Source organism: Opisthocomus hoazin, chromosome 4, assembly GCF_030867145.1.
Source record: "Opisthocomus hoazin isolate bOpiHoa1 chromosome 4, bOpiHoa1.hap1, whole genome shotgun sequence".
Taxonomy (NCBI): Eukaryota; Metazoa; Chordata; class Aves; order Opisthocomiformes; family Opisthocomidae; genus Opisthocomus; species Opisthocomus hoazin.
In genome coordinates this window covers 20,608,245-20,632,982 of record NC_134417.1, presented here as the reverse complement: position 1 = coordinate 20,632,982, position 24,738 = coordinate 20,608,245, and the positions used below count along the sequence as shown (strand labels likewise).

Here is a 24,738-nt window from a genome sequence, read left to right as displayed (position 1 = left end):
CCTAGCCTTTACATTATTTACGAGTCGGCTCTTACAAACTGTGTGATTACTTCCACTTTTTAATCTTTGGTTTCCAGTGACTGCAATTTCCTTAGGTCAAGGACAATCCTGTAAATCATGACGTTCAGACTGAGTAGTGCTGCAGAAGGGGAGAGTGAGCTTGTTGGGGCAGTGGAGAGGTGATAGGGAAGAGGACAAGAAGCACAGAAGTCCCTTCCTCTGCCATGTGTCAGAGTACACACATTGCCCCCACATAATGCTCACAGAAATAGACTTTCTCCTCCATGAAATGCACAGCCAGAGGGAAAAAAAGAAGGAATGAACAAAACCCATATAAGCTGCATTTGCATATAGACAATGCAGAGTCATGTCCTGAGTTGCGATACCCAGGAATGGAAGACCCCACGTAGAGCAAACATGCTGCCTTTCGCTAGTGCAGGAAGAGAGGGGATGGGAATGGAGTGCCAGTACTGGAGAGCGTCTTGTCTCCAGCTGGTGATGGGGTGGGACTCTGCAGCTGCTTCCCTTAAAGGGAACCCAAGGCAAGGCATGGCTCAGGATAGAATGGGTACGTCTGAGGCATGGGCACTCCGCATACGCTGCGGTTTGGTATGCTCACCACGCTACAAAGGAGGTGCTGTAGCTGATGACTGGCTGATGTCTTCAGGGACAAAATCTTCCATTCCAATGCATTTGCACATACTTTCCTGCGCTTGTAGTCTGCTTATGTGCAGTTGGACCTGAACTGTTGGTGAGAGGCTTAAATTATAGTCTTGACTTTTGAGCAGGTCTTAAATAATGAACTAAATCTGTCCCTTGTAACTCCTCATTTTGTTAGAGTAACTGGCACATCCAAGGAGAGCTAGGGCCATTAGTCTTACTGTACCTATTTGGGAGAAGTGGGGAATAAATTTTGCATTCTAAATGTTGTCGCCCAAACCCACAGATTTCTAAGGTTTACAGGCTTTGTGCTATAATTTTGTCTAAGAGTGCTGACATATTAGAATAAGGTACAGTTTTTTAGCATGTCACGGTTTTTGTGTGTGCATTCTAAGTGAGCAGTAAAATATCTAAAATTCCCAGGGAGGCATTTAGAGAGTTAAAACATGAGCAGACTTCATGCATATACAGTTGAACATATTATCTCCCTCTGCAGTTTGTAATTATATGAGAAAAAATAAACCTTCAAAAAAACCCAAACACTGTAGGATATCTCAGTACTAATAAAAGCATAACAAGGAACTTTCCAGAATGGCAGATAAAAGAAAGAACAAAGATACTTTTGACCAATGCAGTTTAAGACTTAATATAGGGAATGTGTGATGTGAGTAGAATTCTGAGAAACAAGATGGCCACATCCAATGATAGCCACCATGCTACTGCCCAGTGTAGCCTTTAGACACATTTCTTCCATATTAAGTCAAAGCTTGCCTTTGTGATTTTGTATTGGCATAAGTGCTGGTAAACACAGGATTTTCATTGCATAATTTTAATGAAAATATGATGTAGTTACTTAGTATTTCACTTTGAGGAATGAAATCTAACATGTCAAAGATGAGTGATGAAGGTGATTGAGAACCTGCTGATGGAAAACTGAAGCAAGTTTGACAAGATGAAATCTTTTGGGTATGGCAGAATCTGTTGCATATGCAAAGGTTACCCTTAAATGAGATAGACAAGGTCTATAGAGGACAAAATATGGAAAACATATGCTTTGATAAAAGCTCTAACGTGATTTCTTTTACAAGCAGATTACGAACTCAGTCAAGACAGATCAGCCCAGTTGTTGGGAAATGACAACTTTGACAGTCCAAGTATAAGCAGGACGAAGCAGGCAGTGAATGAAAATATTAAATTTCTAAGTAAACTACCTAGAATAAGAATGCAATCTCACTTCAGGTCATTTCTCTGCAATACTAATTGCAAGTTTAGCAACATTTCATGACTTGAATGGATCACAAATTTGAAAAAAAGCAGCTGATGATAAATCAAAATAAACCATAAAATAGATCAGATCAACAGATGAGAATTTTACACTCTGCTTCTTGTTCAGTTTGGCTGATTCAGCTTCACATGTTTTGTTTTGAAGTACCAGTCATTTTGCAAAATAGTACGTAGCCTCGACTGATTTAACTTATACTGAATTAAAAATGCGGATTTTTGCTTCTGTAGTTAGTAGAAGATAAACAGGTAATAGACTATATAAAGTAGAAATGTTATATACTACATTTGTAACTGCTTTCACAGAAAGACGCAGCACTTTGGTGACTGTCTACTTGGTTTACACACATCCTGGTTGAGCACAAACTTCCTGGCATTTAGATCTGTTAGGCTGAGGAACAGCCTCCTAAAAAGGGGTTAGAGGTACTTCAAGATAAGCTGGACAAAGCCTGTGAAAACATTCTGTCCATCTCAAGTGGATGATATTATGCAATAGATCTTTTCCATTACTAAGATGTTTAAATCTATTGCACAGAAAGCAAAGACATCATGCATTGCAACTATTGTTAGGCTTTACAAATGGGAAGAAAAGTCCTGTTTGTAATGTAGAGATGGCAGGGAAGTAAAGGAGAATTTTTCCTAACCTAAACACAGGAATGGATCCTGATAACTGGGTTGTATTTCTATTTTCTGCAAAAACTGGTGCATGATCTCAGGAAAGACATTTGGCTGTTTAGTGTCTAATTTTTCAATTTTCAAATGAGGCTATTATTTTCCATTAATTTCCAGATTTTCCATCTGACAGAAAGGTTTTGAAGTCCAGGCCTAAAAGTAGCTGTGGAAGAGGAGAAAATTCTTTTCAACTAAAAGTTAGTCCACCAGATAACTCTCTCTCCCCCCTGCCAGTGGCTCTGGCTGAACTTGAAATTTTTCTGTTAAAAAGTAAGAAGCAGGAAAGAAGGTGTATAAGCAACCTGATTTATGTGAATGCGCACATAAATGCATCTTTGTACATATATGTGCATACATACATATCTAAAACCATACAACTCTAAGTAATCATTTCCACAGGGTCCTTTCCAGTATACAATATGACAGTGGAATTGGGCAAATCTTCAAACCTTCAGCCCAGAGCCCTCTGTATTAGACTTCCTTTTCCAGCGGGAAAAAGTCCTTTGACCACACTGCTCTCCCACCTGTGGAGATAAACTGCTGATGAGTGTTGGTCTAAGGATTCCTTCCTGTATTCCTTAGCCATTTCCAATTCTGGGATTCCTGGTTGACCAAGAGACCTTAAGAATAGATGTTTTAAAGGGAGAGGGAATCATGAGAAGTTTGAATTTCAGAAATGGAAGAAGGAAAAAAAGATGATGCTGTAAATTGTAGTTTGAAGTCTTTCTCTCTGTGCAGGAAGGTCACAGTTCACTGCAGTATTAAACTCTGAATGTCTGAGATGCTGACAGTTATTTCCATAACATTAGTTTGGAAGCTGTGTGAAGATTTGGTTGTATGGAACTTTTAATTGATGATCCTGAAAATATCCCTTAAATAGTTCTTCCAGAATGTGAATGGTTAGCCAGTGGGACAATTCCTACTTGCCTTTTTATTGTTGATAAGTCTACCAAATCTTCTTACCTGTGTTGCAGGTGCAAGTTCTAATTCTGACGTTGAATCAGCATCCAAGGCACTCTTGACGTTAGTCAGCTCAGACTGTGATCTGTTTTCTGTGGACCTAGAAATAATGCATTTACTTACTCATCACTGCACACTGAGACATGCTGCCTTATGTCTTTCAGGTTCATAAGCACATACTGATAATTCGGTTATTTCTTATAACTGAGTAGTTTAACATGCAGTTATCAAAAGTGCCTGGACCCTTCTCAGTGTTTCCACTCTTATGCTTTTCAGTTGCATGCAGACAACAGTTAATACAACAGAACAGAGTCAGGCCTGATTCACCAGCAGAGCCCTGGGTGTATACTGGCATGAAACTAGTATAATGGATTGAAGACTTTGGCTCTACCACTACGCTTCTATTTCATAGCCCAGCAAAATGAGGTTAGGCAATGACACACAAGACTGTACCTGCAGTCAGTGTCTAAGAATGAACCACCACATTACAGGACTTCACCTTGGCATATGTGCATTTCTGTGCCACAATATCCTAATATTCTTTTTTTCCTAGAAAATGAAACCCTGTAGACCAAAATCAAATTAACTGAGCAAAGTTGTGTAAAGCTCTAAATTAATGAAACACCCAGATAAAGGGCAGGTGATACATGATAAGCATCATTTGGTCAGAAAACTGCTTCTAGTGTATGAAAATGCTAATTATGGTTATTCATAATGTAGTGAATGAGTGTTGCTTACATATCAGGAAGGCAACAGAATTAATCTACATGAACTGTTCCCAAAGGCAAAGTCCAGTTCTTCCCTGATTTACATCCCCTGCGATTTTAGTTGAACTGTGTGCAAGTTGTAGTACTTGGCTTGGATATTTTATCTTGCCTCTTCCAGTTATGCACAGAAATTCTGCCCTCTTGGTAGCAAAACAAAAATACATTGGATATCCAGTGACTGTCAAATCACTGCCAAATATCCTTTTTTTTCTCATTTTACTCACATGTTTGTAGTTGGTTTTGGATGACTGCATGCCTCTGTTGAATTCTCACCACCATTTATTTAGTAATTGCACCTGCTGCTTTTCACAACATTAAAAATTGCTTGCAAAATGTCATTTTATAGTGTACTTGCTTATGGTACGTTGTCCAAAATGTCTTCTTGAACACATTCAATGTAATCATAACAGATTTAATAATATGACTTGTCATCAAGTCATTCATTTTGTGAATTAAGAAAGCTGGCCTGGAAATGGTTTTGTAAGGAAAGCAAAACTTTGTACCATAAAAGTTCTTTTGATGGGGCTCTAGATGATGATGATGTTCGCTCTGTAGAAGAGTGAGCCTTGGTACTCCTGTCTCCATGAAAATTGACATCATCCCATTTCTCTAGCCGTGTCTGAATATCAACTGAAAAATAGAAAAGAAAATTTTAATCTTTTAAAGAAACTACTGCAGACAATTTTATCTCCTCTGTTAAATGTAGGTTATAGAGAAAATGGTACCATCAAAGACTATATTTTAGTTAAGGTCCAATATATAGAAATGTTGTGCCGTTTTCTAGCTGCTATAATGTGAAAATATTTGGGAACTCACATTTTTCTAAATCCGTTAGCATTCATGGTCAGAATGTTAGTGGAACTCTTGATTTAAAATAAGTGATTTCTGTGTAATTTAGATCTGTTGGTAAAATTATACTAACTATTTGATAGTTTTGGATATTTTTAATTTACTAATTGTAGTCAAATTGTAAATATAAAACTTCATTTAGTGACTACCATTTGAAAATGGCTGTGCAGGCAACTGATATTATTCAGTCATATGTCAGACTTGCTTTGCAAGAATCTGATGTTCAGCTCCTGTTTGAAGATAAAGATCTCTCAAAGAATTTCCGTACTGATGAATGGAAAATTTGCTACCTCCGTATAAATTACATTTACCTTGCAAATTTCTCAGTTGCGGTGCAAGTAATTTAGTTTGGATGGAACTAAATTAAATTCACCTTTTCCAGAGCTCATCTATAGATCATGCTTGGCAGGATATTGAGTTGTGTTTGGGACTTTTTTTTTTTCAATCTGTATAAATATAGCTCTTTTGTCAAGAATGGATTTTTTTTTTTCTCTCGTATGCATAGATAAAGCAGTATTTCCAAATATAATGTGTATTTCTGATATATGCAGTTCTGAAAAGGACATCCAGTGCGGGCTGGCTCTGATCTGTGTCCTTTACCAATTTCTTATGATAAACCTATAGATTTTTCTACCATTTTACTCACCCCGACTAAATTCTTTTTTGAAAGAATACTTTCAAAACTTTATTTGCACATGCAGTGACAATAGGTATAACGGCAAAGGCAGAGGCAAAATGTGTTCACAGCATTTCAAGTTTAAAGTGTTTCAAGCAGTTTATAATGTGGAACAAAGGTTACAGTCCCTGCTAAAATGTGGTGCAACAAAAATTGTGGTGTTGCTCTGTGACAGTAGCAAGGAGAAACTTGTGCTGAGCAAGTCTGTGTAGTAAGGATAAAATAGCTACACTCTTACCTAAGTCTAGTGAAGACTTGTCTGAAACTCTGACAGTCTGGACTTTCTGCTCAGTATCCACACTGATAAGGTCAGAATTGTCTGTCTTCTTTCTGTGGGTTGAAGCTTTTAAGCCTTCACTTCTTGATGGAGTCTCCAATTTCTTCACTTTGTTTTGGGTTTGTAACACAGGTTCACTAAGATCCAAGAGATCCAGACCTGTTGATAATACTTAGATACAAAATGTTAGAATTCAATATTGTTTTTATTAAAATAGCCTACTTATCAAAATTTGTTTTAACTGGAAAAAAAAAATCAGTAATGTGTTCACGTGTGACTGGAGTAGATGTATATGTCCTGGCTGAAGATGACGACCAGCATATACAAATATGACTAGAGATTTCAGGTGCTTAACTGGATGCAGTTTAAAAAAGCTTGATTTGCATAAAAGGCTTTTCCTCTGAAAATCTTAAGACTTCTTCGGTTTTAAGGCTGTGGCCTTACTCCACGGATTTTCTTCTGTTGTGAGGGTTCTCTGTACAATTACACTTTTAGACAAGATTTAGTTTAATCTTATGATTTATCAAGTACTGATAACAGCTGCTTGGGGCACTGCTGTTTTGCCACATGCCATTATGGAAAAAGCTGAAGAGTAGACAGCTTCTTGGATGCACTTCTTGGGTCATAAAGGAATAATGGTATGTTTAGTAGTGGTTTCCACTGTTGCTAGATGACCCACAGAGGTCCCTTCCAACCCCTAACATTCTGTGATTCTGTGATTTTGGGGAACAAATATGGAGTGTAATTATAAGTTCTACTGTTATTTCTGTGAAGGACTATATCAGTAAAAAGGCATGTTCAGTCTCAGTTCTTCATTTAAAAGTTGCTTAAAGAGTAACATTCAAAATTTTTTAGCACATAAAAGATAGAAAAACCCCCTCTTTATCATCATTTTATAGGGTGGGTGTTTCTGACAGATCAGTTTGTATTATCTCTTGCAGTGCTTTATCTGTGTTCCTGATAAATCACTGAATTTCACCAGTCTTCACAGAATAAGAATTTTTTATTTTGTTATAAAATAAATCTAAGCCCCCCAAACCTGATAGATATTCAAGGCAGATATAGGATCTACAGATACTTACTTTTTTACAATAAACACCACTCTTAAACAACCTGAAATATTTCTAGTCACCCCTGTAATATCTTTAGCTATGTATAAAAGGAAAAAATATTATTTACAACTGTTATTTAATGCAGTGTTCCAGTTTTTGTTATTAGAACTTGCATATTGCTTTAGACCCATATTAATTAGATGTGAAGATAATCACCCAGCTGTCAATTATTCATTTAATAATTTGCATGTATATAGATTGTAATTAAATGGCTTCTAACAAGCCAAGTCATATTATGAGATAGCAATAGACCATAGTAGTGCTAGGCTGATTTTATTGTATCTCCGTTGATCTGCTCAACCACTTTGATTACCTTTGCATAAATATCGAACAGGAGGAGGCCAATTTCTAAAAAAACTTCCAAAGGACAATATACTTCAAATACAATTCAGTAGGATTCAGAAGGCTTTCAGGATTCACTCTTTCTTTTTATTGTCTGCTCTACTATCTCATCGCAACACAAAGGAGCTAAGAAATGCTAGATCCTTTCACTAATAAAGTGTGCAAACTCAGCCTGGATAATCTGTTTTGATATCTCTTTTCTCTGGCATCCCATCCAAGATTTTTTTAAAGAAAATCTTTGTAGGCTAAGAAATGGGTTTGGTTAAAACCAAGCTAAATGTGGCTTTCACATAGGTTAAAATTTTGCAAAAACAAAAATTGAGAGTTGGTCAAACTGATGTGTGCTCCCAGTTGAACTTCAACAAGTTCCCTTTAATTCAGCCCCAGAGATCTGCCAGAATACACGTGATTTTGATCACATCAGACCTGCCCTCGAATGTAATGAACAAAGTTTTTTCTACTAATAGATCAGGCAATTATAATTTAATACCAGCCTGTAATTTTGTACAAATACTAACAAATCAAGAAATCAAGATAGTAATATACTTGACAAAAATATACCATAATTAAGATAAAACTAAAATTGTTTCTCTTTAGTGAGGGATAGCAAAGAATTTTGTTTACCTGCAGTATTTGATGTTACAGGCCTTGCAACAGCTTCAGGTTTAGTTTCGCAGAGAAAGTCATCAATGGAGGGGCTCAGGAGGGGTCTGCTTTCTTGTTGCTCATTCACTAGCTAGCAACAAAAAACCCAGGGTCACAGAGTGTTGTTGGGATGCAGAAGTTACAGAAATAAAACATATTCTCACAATATCATGCACTTTATTTTTGATTGTAAGAGAGAAAGATATTGCAATTAGATGTACGAATAGCTCTGGGCTTAAAATAAAAAAGAACTGGTCATTCTTTTGGGGCTAAATTATATTCCAGTTTTACAAATTGCACAAAAATGAAGCAGCAAGGTAATTTTTCCATAGCAATTATTGCATACTATTGGTTATAGGGCTAAAGTATACAAGGCTTGATGTAACTCCCTTCAAATCAATGGGTGAAGCTGGCCTTCTCTATCACCAGGAGACTAAGCAGGGCTTTTTTAGTGTTTAGAAGTAGTCTTTTTTTTTTTCACAAGTAACATGCCTCCCCACAGAACTTCCACAATACCGTTTCATCAAGCAAATATGCATTAGCCCATTAAACAATAACCTGCTGAGACAGAAAACACTACTCAGCAATACAAAGACAAATGAATGACAGTGGATGGAGCCTGATGAATGTATGAACTTCCTGTGTGAGTTTTGAGCGCGTGAAGACTCGTAATACAGTTTTTATTTATGAGCAGTTTTCCCTTTTTATTGTAATTGCATGAATGCATTGTGTCTCTGCTACCTAAAAGAAATCTCTGTATTACAGGCTATTTCATGTATTAGGGATTAAAAAGACAAAACTGTAAAACGCTCTCAGAAATAAAAGTCTCCTCTCTGCAATCTCTCCCTGATTGGAGGCTCAAGACCTAAACTGAGCTGGATGGATATCTGGTGGTGTGGCCTGCATTTAGTTTATCTTCAATAATGTGAAAACACGTTTCCCCTCTGTCTGTTGCTTTTGTCTGGAGCTATTTCAGCTTTACTTTTATCCTCTCTGCTCTCCTTCTCTCCATTCTGTTCTTACTCTTTTTCCATTGCTGAATTTTCAAAATTTTCTGTCAGATACATTTGAACTTTTAAATTTAGGATGCTCATATGGACTAACACTGGCAAAAAAGGTATTTACTCATCCTCATTTTAGATTTGTTAATTACCAGCATTTACCTACCCGTGTAGCAGGATTGCCTCTAAAGTTATTACAGCAAACCAGCTTAGATTCACTGTTGTTCGGTACTTGATTTCTCTATCACAAAGTTGCAAGAAAATACTGGAGCTATTGAAATAAAAAGTCCATTATTCTGATGGATCAACCATTTAAGCCGGTACCTAATACTGACTGACTGTGTAATATGTGCACTTATTCATTTGCCCAGGACCGTGCAGTTTTGCACTGAAATACCAATTTACATAAGTAATATGGAAGACAGATGAGTGATTGCCTGCCCAACTGTGTGTAGTAGAACGTGCAAATGTGGGCACTTGGTTTAGAAATCTGGCAGTGATACTGTCTCGAACTCTAATTCTGCATATGCTAAACCCAGACTGCAGATGCACCTTACAGGTGATTTACATGTTTTTTTAACTCTCTGAATTGATTGTCCAGGTTGCTATCTCATTCAATGCACAGAAGGTACTTGCTTAATTTGGTAAATCTAATCACTTGATTGGAAATTGCATTTATACCAGCTGCACACCTTTGATTTCCATTAAAGGTGGCTCTACATTACCCACATTATGTCCAGGTCTATACTTTAATGTAATACTGATATTTGAGACTTAAGGGGACCTTATTTTTCTGTTTATGATTTGTTGACAGTCCTTAATCATTTCTATTGATGAAAAAATGAATGTGGATGCCTAGTTAATTCTTGTCCAAAGTACTTTTAATATTTTAATAGTTTCCATATGATCAAATCCAGATACCAGCAAAAATTGATTGAATACATTTTTCTTTTTGCATTTACACATCCCATTCTAGAAACTAGCATGAATAACAGCCGCTGCACTTTTGCAACAAGTTGTATATTCAGGTGAACACAGCATTCAGCAGAAAGACTGTCAAAGCCTCTGGATCAGCTGGATCTTCAATGATCTATTCTGTAATATGCTAACAGTATATTGAAAAGTCCTACACCGTTTGGAGGGGAACAGGAAGGGAAGAAAGAAGAGGTTCTATAGGAATCACTGTAAATGTCAAAGCTTCATAGGAAATATTCTGTTTCTGTATCTATAACAGTGTATCAACAGGGTACATTATCACATTCCGTGGAAATTTTCTTCAGTAGGAAAGAATGGGAGAAGAAGGGAATGAAGAATGAGAATCAAGACAGCCAAGGTCACCCACTGGAGACAGTGAAGAATAGAAAATCTGAAGACCAACTGGAAAGGCAATTTATTGCCCAAACCTGTTGTGGGCGTAAGAGGATAAACTCTGGGAAGACCAGCAATAATGCTAAGGATCACAGTTGTAGAGGAGAAGGAAAGAAGAAAACTGGACTCAACAAAGATCTGAATTTATCCAAGGGTCGACTGAAGTATGAAGTAGCAGATGTCTGGCAAATATTTTTTATTTTCAAAGCTGGTTATCACGTCCCTAGAAAATTCTTTATTATGTTGTTTATGTAAAGAAGACCTGCTCCACAACAGACCTTCAATATTATGATACCAGCAGTGTATTGTTCAAAGTCCCTTGGTAAAATTCTACCATCAAACTGAAAGTAGATTGGAGGTAATATCCACTTCATCAATTCTGCCAGCAAACACCAAGATTTAATTTCTACTCTTGTGTCTTCTTTCTGCTGCATTTGCAGCATTTTTGTTTAATTAGAAAACAATTAGGTTCCTCTTCTCTGACTCTCTTACTGTGTGAACATATACACTAAATTCATCAGAGATGGGCCACCCAAGTGATCAAAGGAATAAAGAACACGTTATACAGGGAGACTAAAAGAGTTTGACTTGCTTAGGTTAACAAAATGAAGATTGAGTAAGAATATGATTATTCTTCATGCATACGTAAAGGGAGAGTGGTTAGATGACATTGGAGAAGGAAAGTTATTTCAGCTATAGAGAAAAGCTGGCATGACAACAGGGAGATCTAAACCGGCCATGAATAGATCTGGCCTGGGAATTAAAGAATCTTTCTAACTATCACAGCAGTGAAGTGTATGAACAGTATTTTTTTTAGGGTAGGGGGACAAAAGCCTACCTATTTAAAATGGATTTTGACAAGCTTTCTACATGGCTGTTTATGATGGTGTTGCTTTGAAGAATTAGGTTGTGGCACAGAGGATCCTTCCCTGTCCTGTGTCCTATGCTCCCATGACTAAGGACTGGAACCTGTACGAGTGTCTTATTAAAAGGATTGTTACTATGAAAAATTATCTGCTTTCAACAGTAATTTCTGGGTCAAACAGAGAGCAGATACATGATAAATTCTACTAATTCTCAATAAATACAAACTACATAGGTATAGCAATAGAACATACTGGAAAAATAAGTTTTTGATGTGAAGCAGACATTTCATGAGGCATCAAACCTTAACAAGTTAAAAAGTGCCACGATCGGATATTTTTGCTGCAGGTAGGTGGGCAGTGGGATAGGTTTCTGCCGTTACTGTGTATGCAATGCCACTTGGTAAGCCCTTGGTCTCACACTTTGAATTTCATTTTGCTGCCTCACATATTGTACCAAATTTATCCCTAGTTTAACTCTGCTCAAGTTATTAGAGTTATATCAGGCATGAATTTGGAGTAGTGCTATAAAACATTCATGAGATGAAAACTATTATCTATATTAAAGTAATAATTTATGGTTTTCAAGCACCTTTCAGGGTGAATATCACAGAATGCTTTGAAACATTCATGAATCAAGCCTGGCACCACCGCAGAGCTGAGAAGTATTATCTCTACATTGCAGACAAGAGAAGCAAAGTGAAATTAAGCAAGCCACCCCACACCGCCCGGCGCCAGGAGCAGGAGCCAGGCAGCTGGTGCTGCACCACCGCGCAGTATTTATTGGTGCAATATCTGTACTCACGCCAGGCAGTACAGAGGCAGCCTGGGAAACTGTTGGTTTCTGAGTACTAATTTAGCCAGGGAGTGCCATAAATTCTCATAATGCCTCTCACAACTTAATTTTGCTTTATAAAGTTCATTTTGACTAAAGAAAAAGCTCCCACACTGCTTTAACTGAAGGTTATCTAAAATCTGTGGAGGGTGATACTCCCTACTACTAATACGTCTGAAAAGACTCATCCATAGTATAAAATACTCCTAAATTCAAACAAATTTTCTGTGACTGACTTCTGCTGTTGGACAGCACAACAGAAGCTGCTTTTGCTCATCCCAGGACTGCTGTTGGATATTTTTTTCAAAAAAAGCAATATGTGGGGGTTTTTGATGCTTTGGGAGAGATACTCGGAGAGTTAAAAGTGTTGTCTGATGGCTGATATCAGCGCCACTGCTTTAATCTGCTCAGAGGAAGAATAACCCAGCAGAGGTCTGAGCCAAGGCACAGATGCTGGGCCAGGCGGGAGGCCACTTCTGCCATGTTTCCCCTCAGCACAGGCTGGGCAGTCCTGCAGCCCAGAGCACTGAGGAGAATCCCCTGGTCGCTATTTTCTGTGCCCTGTCACCCACCCCATTGCCAGCTGTCTGCATTTATTCAGCTGATGTAGTTTATTACCTGCAGCTGCCTTTTCTGCTGAATTTTCCTTTCCTCAGAGCTTGGGTTTGGCTAGCCATCTCCGTGCTGCCCTTAGAGCTGCTCTGAGAGGAGGAGGTAGTGGCAGCTCATGGCGGTTCCCTCTCTGGGTGCTCCTCAGGCCTGAAGGGTAGGTGGGAGCTCGATGAATGGTGCTGGTTTGGGGTTGAAAATATCAAACCCTAGGCGGGCCTGGGCGTGCTGGGGTGGGAGGGGAGATGCTGCTGTGGAAGAGGCGCAGTGCTGGGCCCTGAGAGGGAGCAGTGGCCATGAGAGGGATTTCTTCCTTCTAGCCAGCACCCAGCCTGGTATCAGCTTCCCTCAGTCACCTGCCCAGCATCTTTTCCTCTGCCCTTTGGTCACCCCTAAATCCTCCCAGGCCTAATTTTCTCTCCTGGCCCCCACAGAACCTTCCTACCTGGTAAAACTCCTCCCTGGTGCCTCGGTGCCAGGGCTTCTCCTCAGGCCTGGCACTGCCTTGGGGAGCCTGTGTGAGTGCCATGATGGCAGCTCTGCTGTCCCATCAGAACTTGTTTTCTGTTCATCTCTGGGGCCTTTAGCTTATGGTTTTAATGCAGGTGCTTCTTGCAATGCTGGTGTTGATGGTGGTGTGTTTTACTATGCCAGAGGCAATGTGACCGCAGTGTATGTATACAGTGACCGCTGCGGCTTTGGTTTTGCTTTGTTCCCAGTCTGTATCTTATGTTGTAATAAATAGTTATGAATTACTTAGGGAGTATCCTGATTTAAAAGCAAAAAAGAAAAAAAAAAAAGAGCAGGCGGTTGCCAGAGCTCTGTTGTGAAAAGTTTCCACAGAGCAGCTTAGTTTGGCCTCAAGGCAGTGGGAGCTAGAGCACAGCTGTGCTTGGGGGAGCAGCTGAGAGGACCAGCTTCTTACCCGGTGTCACATCTGCAGTGGATAACATTCACCTGCACAACCTGCCCTGCTCATGGCTACAAGTGCTTTGTCTGCCTTCCCTTCCCAGAGCACTGGGCGTACTCCATCGGAGTGCTGGAGGGCACCGAGGCCGGCAGTAAGGTATGGTCCTGACATGCCATTTTATACGCTCTCTTACCGTGTTCCTGATCTTGATCTGTTTGTAGTGCACAATGCCTGCTGTTTTGTTTCTTCTTTCAAATGTTAGTAGGACATAACATAAGGCTAGTCTTTAAGATAAATTATTTGGAATCTAAATTGGGGGGTTCTAGTCAGGCATAGGCAGCTAATTAGCACCTATGTTCTGAGCACATAGTGAACTAGTTCTCTTAAATTACGTGCCTAAATTCCCTCCATGTTCAATAGGGAGACATAAATGCCTAGAAAAGCAACTCCAGAGGGAGATCCTGCCTGCCTAATTTAGGCTGTCCCTTAGGAGGCTCTCAAAGGCACCTAGCTTTCCCACTGGCTATATATGGAATTTATTTTAGAAGGACTGGTTCAAGAGGCATCTAAAATTTAGATGTAATTAGCTATCCACGTTAGTTGGATTGGATTCTACCCATTTGGTCATCTGAGGCTGACTGAATTACTCAAGGCACTAATTTAGGAAGCCTCAAACTACTGATGGGTAATCCCCTGTACGGTTCAGCAGTAAAGCTGCTCCTGGCACTTACACCTTTTGCTGTGCTGCCCACTCAGTGTGCTGGTGAGAGGGTGGCTGGGCTGCTGACTGCATCAGTGAAATGATCTGACCTAGAAAGCTCAGGGTGTGGTGATGAGCTTGGGAGAAAGCAGGAACCTTTTAACTTAGACTTTCTGTTGGAGAATTTGTAATTTGAGCTTTACTCTGAGCAACTTGTCTGCTGTGTGGGTGACACTGGACAACAGGTGAAGAAGTTAGATTAATCAGAGCAGTTTGTAAGTGTTATACAATTTTTTTTACTTAACCAGAGGCATCTACTAAGGCATTAACTGCAATCACTAATTAATTTGTATAATGCACAGCAATGGTTTCTTGATAGATAGGTTCTCTGCACCTGTCTGGCACATTGTGACATTTCAGTGGCATTCACTAGGGTAAGAGGAAACAAGTGAATTCCTTCCCACTAACTAGCTATTTCTAAAAATTGATAATGTGAACCACAACTAGAAATTGAGGTTATTGTTCTCTAGAGCGCAACTGGAAGTACTGGCCTGACAGTTGTGTCTGCAGAGCATTGTATGGCTGGGTAAGAACTGGAAGACCTCCTTTTCTGCTTGCTCAGGGAGGTTTGGAAAGGGAACTCCTGACAAAATCACTAGTCTCATGCTAAAGTTCAAGTTGCATGAATTATGGTTTTCTTCACCCACTTTTCTAGCATGTTCATAAATACTTCACAATCAGAATTACCACCTCACTTTATTTACTATTGTATAGTAAGTGTGATCGCTACTTGACTTATTGCATCATACTTGTGCCAGGGTCCTACTAATTTTTTCTCTGTTGCTCTAGTGTGAATTTATGTCCCAACAAAACTGACATGCCAGCCAAATATTTGGTTTTCACAAGAACAGAGAGTCAATTCACAGGGCATTGCAGCATAACTGACCTCCCCCTAACGAGAATTGCAGGAAGCGCTAAAACTGAGACAAACTCATTTCACCCTCCTGCAAAGAGCTGTTTGGTGTTGCTGCCTCTCTGAAGACTAGTCTTGCTCAGCAGCTGATAACGGGTGCTCTGTTGCTATGTAGTAAGAAGTGTGTGGACTGGCCTGTGAATCAGGGGTGATAACATCTTACCTGAAATCACACAAGCCAAGGGATCCCCTGGGGCTTAATGCAAACAACTGACAGAGGGCTTGTGTGAAGCCAGAGGAGCTGGGGGAGGATTGCTACAGGCACCATATGGGATATTTAAATTCATATCCCAGCTGTGTTTGTTTAAAACCTATGCTTGAGGTCTAAATCGTTAAATAATAGCATGCTTATGTTTTGTCTTAATAAACAGCAATTGCATTGCGTGGTGATAAGTCTTGCTGTGATCACTGTGTCACAGTAGCATCCTATCTGTTTTTGCGGGTGCTGACCTGTATGAGTTATGGTGTATTGCTGCAAGGTAAAATTAAATACCTCAGAGCTCACCATCTCCTTCCCTGTGTGCTGCTTGGTCTGGCTAGAGGAGACTAAACATGGGAATTGTATCTGGCTCCTGCATTTTGGCCTTGCTCCAGCAAAGCACTTAAGCATGTCCTGCAAAACTCAAGGTTAAGCATGGGCTTAACTCTCTTGCTGGATCAGAGCATGGGGGAAAGGGAGGAAAGTTACTCTTCTCATATTTACACTGTGACTGACAATTTAGCCTTTACTACTCCTATAAAAATGAGGTTTACTGTAAACCTGTCATATTCATAACTGCATGCTCTATGCACTTTTTAAGTAAAGGAAGCTGTTTACTAAAATGGAGTGCGTCCTCTTCCTGGGTGTTAGAAGATTTTATTTATTTACTTTCCCTCACTTGGCTATGCGATGTCTTTGTGGTATTACCCTGCAACTTGTGTTTTAACCTCTCCCCTTCCCCATAACAGTAATAAAGTCACTAAGAACTTATAGAATGTTCCTTTAAAGAAATTATTTCTGTCATGTTGCTTTATGGAAGTGCTTAGTCTGTACTTCTAAAATGGGCTGCTAGTTAACAGAGGAATTAACAAATTTGACAGGTAAACTGAGTAAATGCAGGTTGGAATAGTTTTGTTGAACAGGAAGGCTACAGAATCCAGAGTTACTGTTGAGAAAGACCTGAAGAATCCTATACCATGGGAAGAGGCACACGTCTCATGACAGTATCTAAAGGGAACAAATGATAACTCGTGGTGCTAGATTCTGGCTTCTGTACGTTCATTGAAATTACTTTTTGTGTGGCAACTCCAGCTGAAGAGGAATTCTGACTCTGAGAACCACAGTTCTCAAATGCTTTTAAATAAGGTGCTGAGGACAGAAACTAGAGGAGTTGTTTCACTCACGTTGCAGGTATTACATTTGTAGTCTTGCAGCATCTCTGGAGGAAACTAAGATGATTGCTTACAAAATATTAAAAAATAATGTTTTTCATTAGCGGAAAGTAAAGATGACTGACAGCATATAGAAATGAGCTGGATGTACAAATCCTTTGTGAACTATTGCTGATCCGTAGACAAATTCAAGAGTTTCAGCAGTAGTGGATTATGTACAGCCTCATGCACTATTCTGAGTATGGTACATAATCAAACGTCAGTTTAGATTAAAGATGCACAATCGCTGCTTTTTTAAAGACCAAATCTTAATGCTATAGCAGCATGAAGACTGTAAAGATGAAGATGAGAGAATTAACGATATCAACTACATCAGGCTTCTCACAGAACTTAATTTTTGTGAAGCTTGTGCCATTCCTGATGATATTCCACTGTATTGAAAATGCCCTTTGTTCATTTCCCATGCAACAAATCTTATCTTTTACTGTACATATAGGTATGCATATAGGTTGTAAATACTTTGAATTCACACAGATTTGTCTTGTCCTTTCTGTGGATTTTTCTTTTAAAACGAAGTTCAGTAGTGTATCTAGAATAAGGCTGTGGTTTTGGATGTATTACTGTAGGCAGTCATAGGAACCAAGTCATAATTTCTTGTGAAATTATACAGCCTTTCTCTGTAGGGTTCTGTCATGGTGTGTGGTTACTTTGAAATGTTTTTTGCGGATTGAAGAGCTTGAATCTCGAAAGCTGTGAATTTTTTTTGGACTTGCAATTCAGTAGAACAGTTTCACTGTACAAACACTGAGTTCATTGAATATGGAACAGCTGTAGTACGTGGCTTGCAACTCTTTAACAGGATAGTATATTTTTACTTAGAATATTCATGAATGAAGAACCAACAAATTTCTGAAAATTAGTTCCTATTAATAATTCCTATAAAAGCCAAGGTTAAACTGCTATAATATATTAATTACAAAAAATGTTTGTCCGAATTTTTCTGTGCTTTTGGAATGGTACGGTGTTTTAAAATGTTTGAAGAAGTATAGTTAACTTTTTATTTTACAAAAAAATTACACCATAAATTCCCATGGTAATTTCAAATTAAAACTGTTATTTCATGTAAAAATGTATTTAATTTATGTGACAGAGAAATCTATAACTTCAGGCAAGCAGCCAATTTATGACTTTTAAGCATATTGTCAAGGCAATTTTATTATGCTCATGAGAATATTTCTACTGAAATTATGCATACTGCCCTGAAAGCAATTCTAGTGTTGAGCAATATTTAACTTAAAGGTAAAGAATCAATTAATATTTGTACTGCTAAGCATGCATTTTGTGTTTACTTTTTTACTCTTCCTGTATTTACCTCATTTTAAAAGAGATGAAAAACAGTTGTCAATAGGACTTAAGAACTGTTACCTGCTAAACTACTCAAAACTCTTGTAATAAATCAAAAAAGACAGATTTGAGATATGTGGAAAATATTGCTAATGAATTTATCATGAATCCTTTATAAAGAATACAGAATTATGATCTCAGGTGTAGTCCTCCGAAGATCACTGAGGAAATTGCCTCTTTTCTCAGAGGGCAGATTGGAATTATTGTAGGCCAAACTTAATTATTGTCGTTATCTAAAACTGGCATGATTTTTGCTTTTTTATGTTCATGTATATCAATGAGTTAAAATTGAGTTATTTCTGGTTTTGATTGCTATAAAAGAGAATAGAAGCTAATCACATTCACTTTAACTTTCTGCCATTCTGTTATAATGTTATTTAGTAAACATTTAGGGAGTGGGCTGTAAGTCAATGCAAGTCTAACTCTAAGAAACTTAGAATGAACATGATTTATTCAAAAGGGACTGCTAACTTTTATGTGGAAAACTGTGATTGTGCAATCAAATTTATGTAGGGAGTCCTTGATGCACACATCAGAAAATCTAACAACACTGGGAGCTGAGTATTAGCTGTCTTTACTCTGCTTCCTTTATAAAATTGAAAGGAAGCATTTGAAAGATCTCCTATCAGAGTTAAAAAAAAATAAAAAACAAACCCTCCAAACAAACCAAAAAACCCCAGAACAAGGCAAAAAGCTTAACCAACCAAGAAAGAAAGGGGGAAAAAAAACCCTCAACATAATTTAGGCAATGGAAATGAGTATTATAAGCTCTTGAGCAAATATGAATATGTTGAATCAACAAATAGCATGCAAATGAAGTTCACTTTAAAAAAAAAAAAAGACAAAAATGTTTCTACTATGAATACTAATACCTCATAGAGACACTATAAAAAAATCTTAAGCATCTAGTGGAGTTAATTGGGGTGTAGTCATGAAACATACCTCTTTTCTTTTTTTGAAAACTTGTGTGTTGTAGCCTGCATTTTTCACGGGATAGGATGAATTTCAGCATGTTTCTTATACTGTAATTTCAACTTCTAAAATTTCTTCAATTCAAATTCTAAAACTAGGTTTTCCGTAGGTTAACTTTTTAAATTATAAGCAGTCAATATGAAAATTGTACTATGAGTAATGCCTGTGTAGTTTATGTAAATTCTAAGTAGCCAGCTCCCATGTTTTTCAGTTACAGACAGCAGTGGGGATACCTTTCAGTGTATACTTTGCGTTTCTTTTTCCTGTTGGTGAGTTTTTCATGGACTGCCATTTCTGTTCCTTATAATACCAGAGTATATTTACCAGAGGATCATCTAGGACGTGAATCGCCTCCAGCACGTCTTATTTCTCTCTATGATCTTTATAGGGATCCTACCATCACCAGCTTTCCAATTTATGTACTCTAATGACGAATCTAAATTAGGTGTGATGAATCTGGGACAAATAACTCTTGTGACACTGTGAGATTTGTTAGTTTAAAATCAGATTGGCAAGGCATTTAAGCATGCAGTTTATTTATTGCTCAGTGAAGCAGTTAATCATATTTTAAAGTATAAGTGTGGATCGAAGGACTTTATTGAATGAGATCCTTTTGAAGTTCACTGACCTGTAGTAAATTGGGAATTTCATAGCTGACTGTACAATTAAACTTTGACTCCAGGGGATACTTAGGTTTAAATTTCTCATTAGAAAGTAATTCTGAAATGAGCTTTTTTCCTCCTGTCAAATGCAAAGAAGCTGTGAAGAGGTTAAACAAAAATTTTATTTTTGAATTCAAATCAAACTTGTATGCACGATTTTTCTCATTTATCTTGTTCAATTAGCAGTATATTTGCTCATAGATTAAATCCCACTTAGTTTTTGAACCATCAGCAAAATTTCTTTCACTTTTTCTAGGTTTTATTCATGTTAAAATACCTTTTTTTCATTTGTTCCAGTTTCTTCCAAATTATCTTTAAAAAGATGAAGGAAGACAGCAACATAGTATAGAGTTATGTTCTACAAAATTCCATTAGTACTGAAAGCTTACTCTGTTGATGCTTGAAGTATTAAATTTGGCAAGTACTGAATGCTTTCTCACACAATAAAGTGACTTTAAGTGACAATAATTGAGATAGAATGACAAAAAATAGTTATTGAAAGGCCTACTCAGTTAGCAAGAACACCCCTCTTCTTATTGTGGTATACTCATTACTGCTGGAATGATGGTGAAGATTCCCAGTTGCCATGTATTGGCATAGCCCCACATGAGTCTGCAGGACTTGTTCTGGTTCACGTTATTTGAAGATTTGCCTCCAGATCTGATGATACAAAATAATACTCGATGATATAAAATAATCTGTGAATTGGAAACTGCATTAAAATTGAATTCATAGTATTTATGCCAACAAATAAGCGTCATATTTTACAAGTAGGGCTTTGCTAGGAGCATAACAATAAAACATGAATATTTATCTGACTTGCTCTATGTTGCATATTTTTTTCACGTTTTCCAGAGGAAGAGAGCACAGAGGCATCTCTTAAAATATAACTTCAGGGGCCTCCATACATTACCACTAACTATTTATCTCAAAACAAGGATTTAGAGTCTCTTCTTTGTGTATCACGTTCCACTTATGCTTCCTGTGGAGTCTGCTTCCACAGTCAGACATGATTAATCCTCCATTCATCAAGGATTTTAGAAATGGGAGATTTCACTTTTTTCTAATTTTACTTTTGCAAAAGCCAGTACCCCCCTCTCTGGGCTTGGTCCTTGCATTTTACTTGTAGGTTTCTTTCTTAGCTGTAGGGACGGAGCAACAGACACCCAATGTAAGTGATTACTTCCTAAGATATGTGCATGCCTGTACGGGGTTCGATGGTGATGATAACTTAGGAAGGACCAGGCCTTATTCTCATCACCCATTTTAATCTGGCTTGGGAAGTTTCCAGCCAATGTGGAATTTGCGTGTGTCGCCCTGTGAGGAGCAACCACACCCATCTGTTTCACCACGTAAAGAGCAAACACTTTGATGGCAATGACTGAATGTATATCGCAATACAGCAGTGCATTATTCTGAATGAATGATCTGAACGAGAGGTTTACACAGGCACACTAAGGAGACAGCATCTCAAAACAGCATTACAGCCACACAATTAGGATGCAAATGATGTATGCAATATGGTCATAGGACGGCACATCACACATACATGATGCAGTGATGGCTATGGAAAATACTCACTTTTTCACTTGATTCTGCTTCCTTTTGGCTTCTGCACCCCTTTGGTGCATAGCAGGGAAGTAGGTATTTGTGTTTAGTGGAAGAAATTACACTGACTAACAGACACAAGCGTTTTACTCATAAATTTATCATAGACTATTGCTGAGTAGACTGACAGACAACCACTACAACTGGTGCATTAAACATTGAATGAACCCAGGCTGAGCTCCTGCCCCTGTTGAAGCCAATGGCAGTTTTGCACTTTTTTGGGGGGGAGGGTAGGTAGAGGGGGCAGCATTTTACATTGGTTTCTAATTGTTTGTTGATCACTGTGTAGAAAATTAGAAATGATGCCTTAAAGGGAGCATCCTTTTCCGTTGTGCAATTACTTCATAGATATTAGACATTCACCACAAGCAAACTAGGGTGTTTAACAGGGGCTGAGGAGGAGGGGGTCGCCAGACCTGGTTTCCAAAGTAGCTGGTGATATTTCTATAATGCATGTGTGTTAGTGCAGCGCATCTGTGATGCTCTGTAAGAGAAGTCTGTGCTGGGCTTGTGTGCGTCTTAAAGACTCAAAAAGTACAGTAGCTGTTATCCTGAAACATGAAAGAAATAAAACAGGATTGTGGATTTTGTTGAAGGCTCTCACATGAGAACGACTATATGCTGAGATTACTTCCATTAAACCTCCTGATGAGTAGGAACAACTTGTGTGCACTAAATAATAACAAGAAAATAAATGCACTTGCTTGGGGAACAAATTCATGTCTGTGAGTGACAGGAGGGAATAAAATCTGCTCTTGCAGTGAGTTGGAAGCGCTGTGTTTTACGGTGGAGTTCAGTCACTGTCTTCGAGAAACTAAGGAAACCACCTAAGGCTTGATGGCTACTCCAAGGTGTAAGGTTTAGTGTGATAGATGATGTTACGTCCTTCCTTTGACAGAAGTTGTAGAAATGAAAGCAATGAGGTGTGCAAAATAACATACTCTGACTTGGGCCAGGAGTAGAATCCTAGTGAGAGCTTAGGGATGGGATCTGAGGTATGGAAAATGACGCTGCTGTGAAGTGGTTGTTTCTTATATACACGTTGAATATAAATATTTTATATGTGCACTGTAAATGAATATTTGTGGCATGAATATTGATGGCATGAATTACAATTGAAACTTTATATTGGTTTAAATAACTTTCTGGTGACTGGCATACAGTGTACTTTCTACAGATCCTTTTATTTGGGGGAAAAATGCATTTTTGTTCAAATTTTCATGCCAAAACATCTAACACACCAAGCGATTCCGTTATTCACCCCACGCTCATCTTCCCCGTGTCAGCGGGGAAACGTGCTGGCGCTGGCGTGCGATCCTCCGGCAGCACGGCCAAAGCCGAACCGGCGCCGCAGGGAAGCCGATGCGCATGAGGCTCCCCTTGGGCCGCGCGTGCCGCCATTCGCCTGGGGCTTTCACATCTCCCGCAGCCTCCGCAGAGCCCCGCGCTCCGCCCACCTGTGATGTCATAGTAAGGAGGGGCTTTTCTTCTGCAGACTCCTCCCTCGGAATCTCCTTCATCACCATGGCAACAGCCTTATCTGCCGCCCTAGAGCCTTTCCCCTACAACAGTGAAATCAACAATGGCGCGAGTCAGCAGCGGGCCTGGCAACAACCGCTTCCCACAAGCACACCCCAGAACCATCCAGTCTTTAATCTGCTGGCGTTTACGGCTGGAAGCAAAGCTTGGTTGAAAGTAGAATACACAAACGCTGTTTAAAAATGATAATATATTGTCTGCGAACCCGTTAGTTAACAACGCGGTTGGGGTCTAGCTGTAGCCTCGCGACCTGTTAGAGTTGCCCCATTGAAGTCAGTAGGAATGCGGCACTGCCTTGCTGGAGCAAGGCTGGTTGGAAATACGCCCATGCGAATAGAAGGCTTTGGACCTTTTGCGGGATAGGATCTCCACAGGGCTAAGGTCTGCAGGATCAGCCCCATAATTTAATTTTAGCTATCCAAAAGCTTATCTCCGAAATGCCTGGTTTTTTCTTAAAAATAACAGCAAGCTGATTTTGCAAATAAAGCACAGATCCTTAGATCTTTGTAGTTCACTGAGGCAAACTCTCCCTGAAATTTGAAAGTATAACCTGTACAGCTGGGCCCGCAGTGTTTAGAGCTCTGGTAACATTTTAAAAAGCAATTTGCATCATATGAACAGTCTGGTTTTGCTAACAGAATTTATGGAGCCAAATTCTGCCATCATAGGCACCGCTACAGTCCTCCCAGAAAAGGTCACTGTTGTTGAACTTACTGTAAGGATTTTTTTTTAAATTCACTTTTCTTAAAATCCCCTCAGGATATTGTAAATATTCAAGACAAAGTTAAAATGTTTTAACAATATTTAATTTTAGCATTTTAGCCAAAGAAAGTAATGCACTAACATTATGTGCCATACTTTCTTTGAAGCCATACTCCCCATTTAAAAAGAGTATTTATCATCTTGATTTCACATGGATTACTGTATTTTGACCCCTCATACTCTTGCAAGTGACAGAGAAAGTCTGAGCATACACATAAAGCATAGCAGCAGAGCTGTATGATGTTAGTGACCCTGAGCATGTCCTTACTTTTATACTTATAAAGCTCCCTTTGATTTCCGTGGAAATTTTAGCTGTGCAAAGACTGAAGGATCTGGCTCCATAAAAGCAACATTTTACACTAGACTTAAATATATTTAAATACTTCAAAGGATATTAACAGAAGGGGTTCTTTACTACCACATTATACACTAGAATTACTTTCACTAGCACTGTATTCTGTGTACAATAAAAACCCAACACTGTTGCTTATACTGAACTACAGGTTGTTTCAGAAACATTTCATCAATTGCAGGTAAAAATATTACATTCTATAGTGGTTTTTGAACAGATTTTATTAATCATCAGGTCAATGTTAGTGTAGCTTGCTTGTGCAAAACATCGCAGTCAACCTACAGAGAGTTCTTTGCATGCTGCAAGAAATTCTCAGAGCAGAAGTGTCATAAATGATAAGCATGCTGGATTTGTGATGCCTTTGATATCCAAAGAACTGCAAAGTCATTGTAATATTAAATATATTTAATTCAATGAAAATTACTTCTATTTGGTAAGCATATCAAAGGTTCTTGGCCAATTAGGTATTTACTCTGTTCATGACTCATATGACATATTCCAGGTCTGTGAAGCTTGTTTCTAGTATGACGCGTGGAGCTATCATTAGCTAGCACTAATAACATGCTGT

The 24,738-nt window shown here is 38.6% G+C and overlaps 1 protein-coding gene across 4 annotated transcripts in view; it reads right to left on the bottom strand.

The window, feature by feature from the left end:
• Window positions 1-24,738, bottom strand: part of PEX5L (peroxisomal biogenesis factor 5 like) — a 119,693-nt gene that overhangs the window by 22,366 nt on the left and 72,589 nt on the right. For 3 of the 4 annotated variants that reach the window (XM_075418277.1, XM_075418275.1, XM_075418276.1), the window contains 5 exons: window positions 22,975-23,079; window positions 8,221-8,332; window positions 6,104-6,313; window positions 4,844-4,970; window positions 3,577-3,673 (listed from right to left, as the gene is read on the bottom strand). In XM_075418277.1, coding sequence (XP_075274392.1) covers window positions 3,577-3,673; window positions 4,844-4,970; window positions 6,104-6,313; window positions 8,221-8,332; window positions 22,975-23,079 — 651 coding nt within the window. The remainder of the gene's footprint in view (window positions 1-3,576; window positions 3,674-4,843; window positions 4,971-6,103; window positions 6,314-8,220; window positions 8,333-22,974; window positions 23,080-24,738) is intronic. The other variant, XM_075418278.1, reaches the window with a different exon arrangement.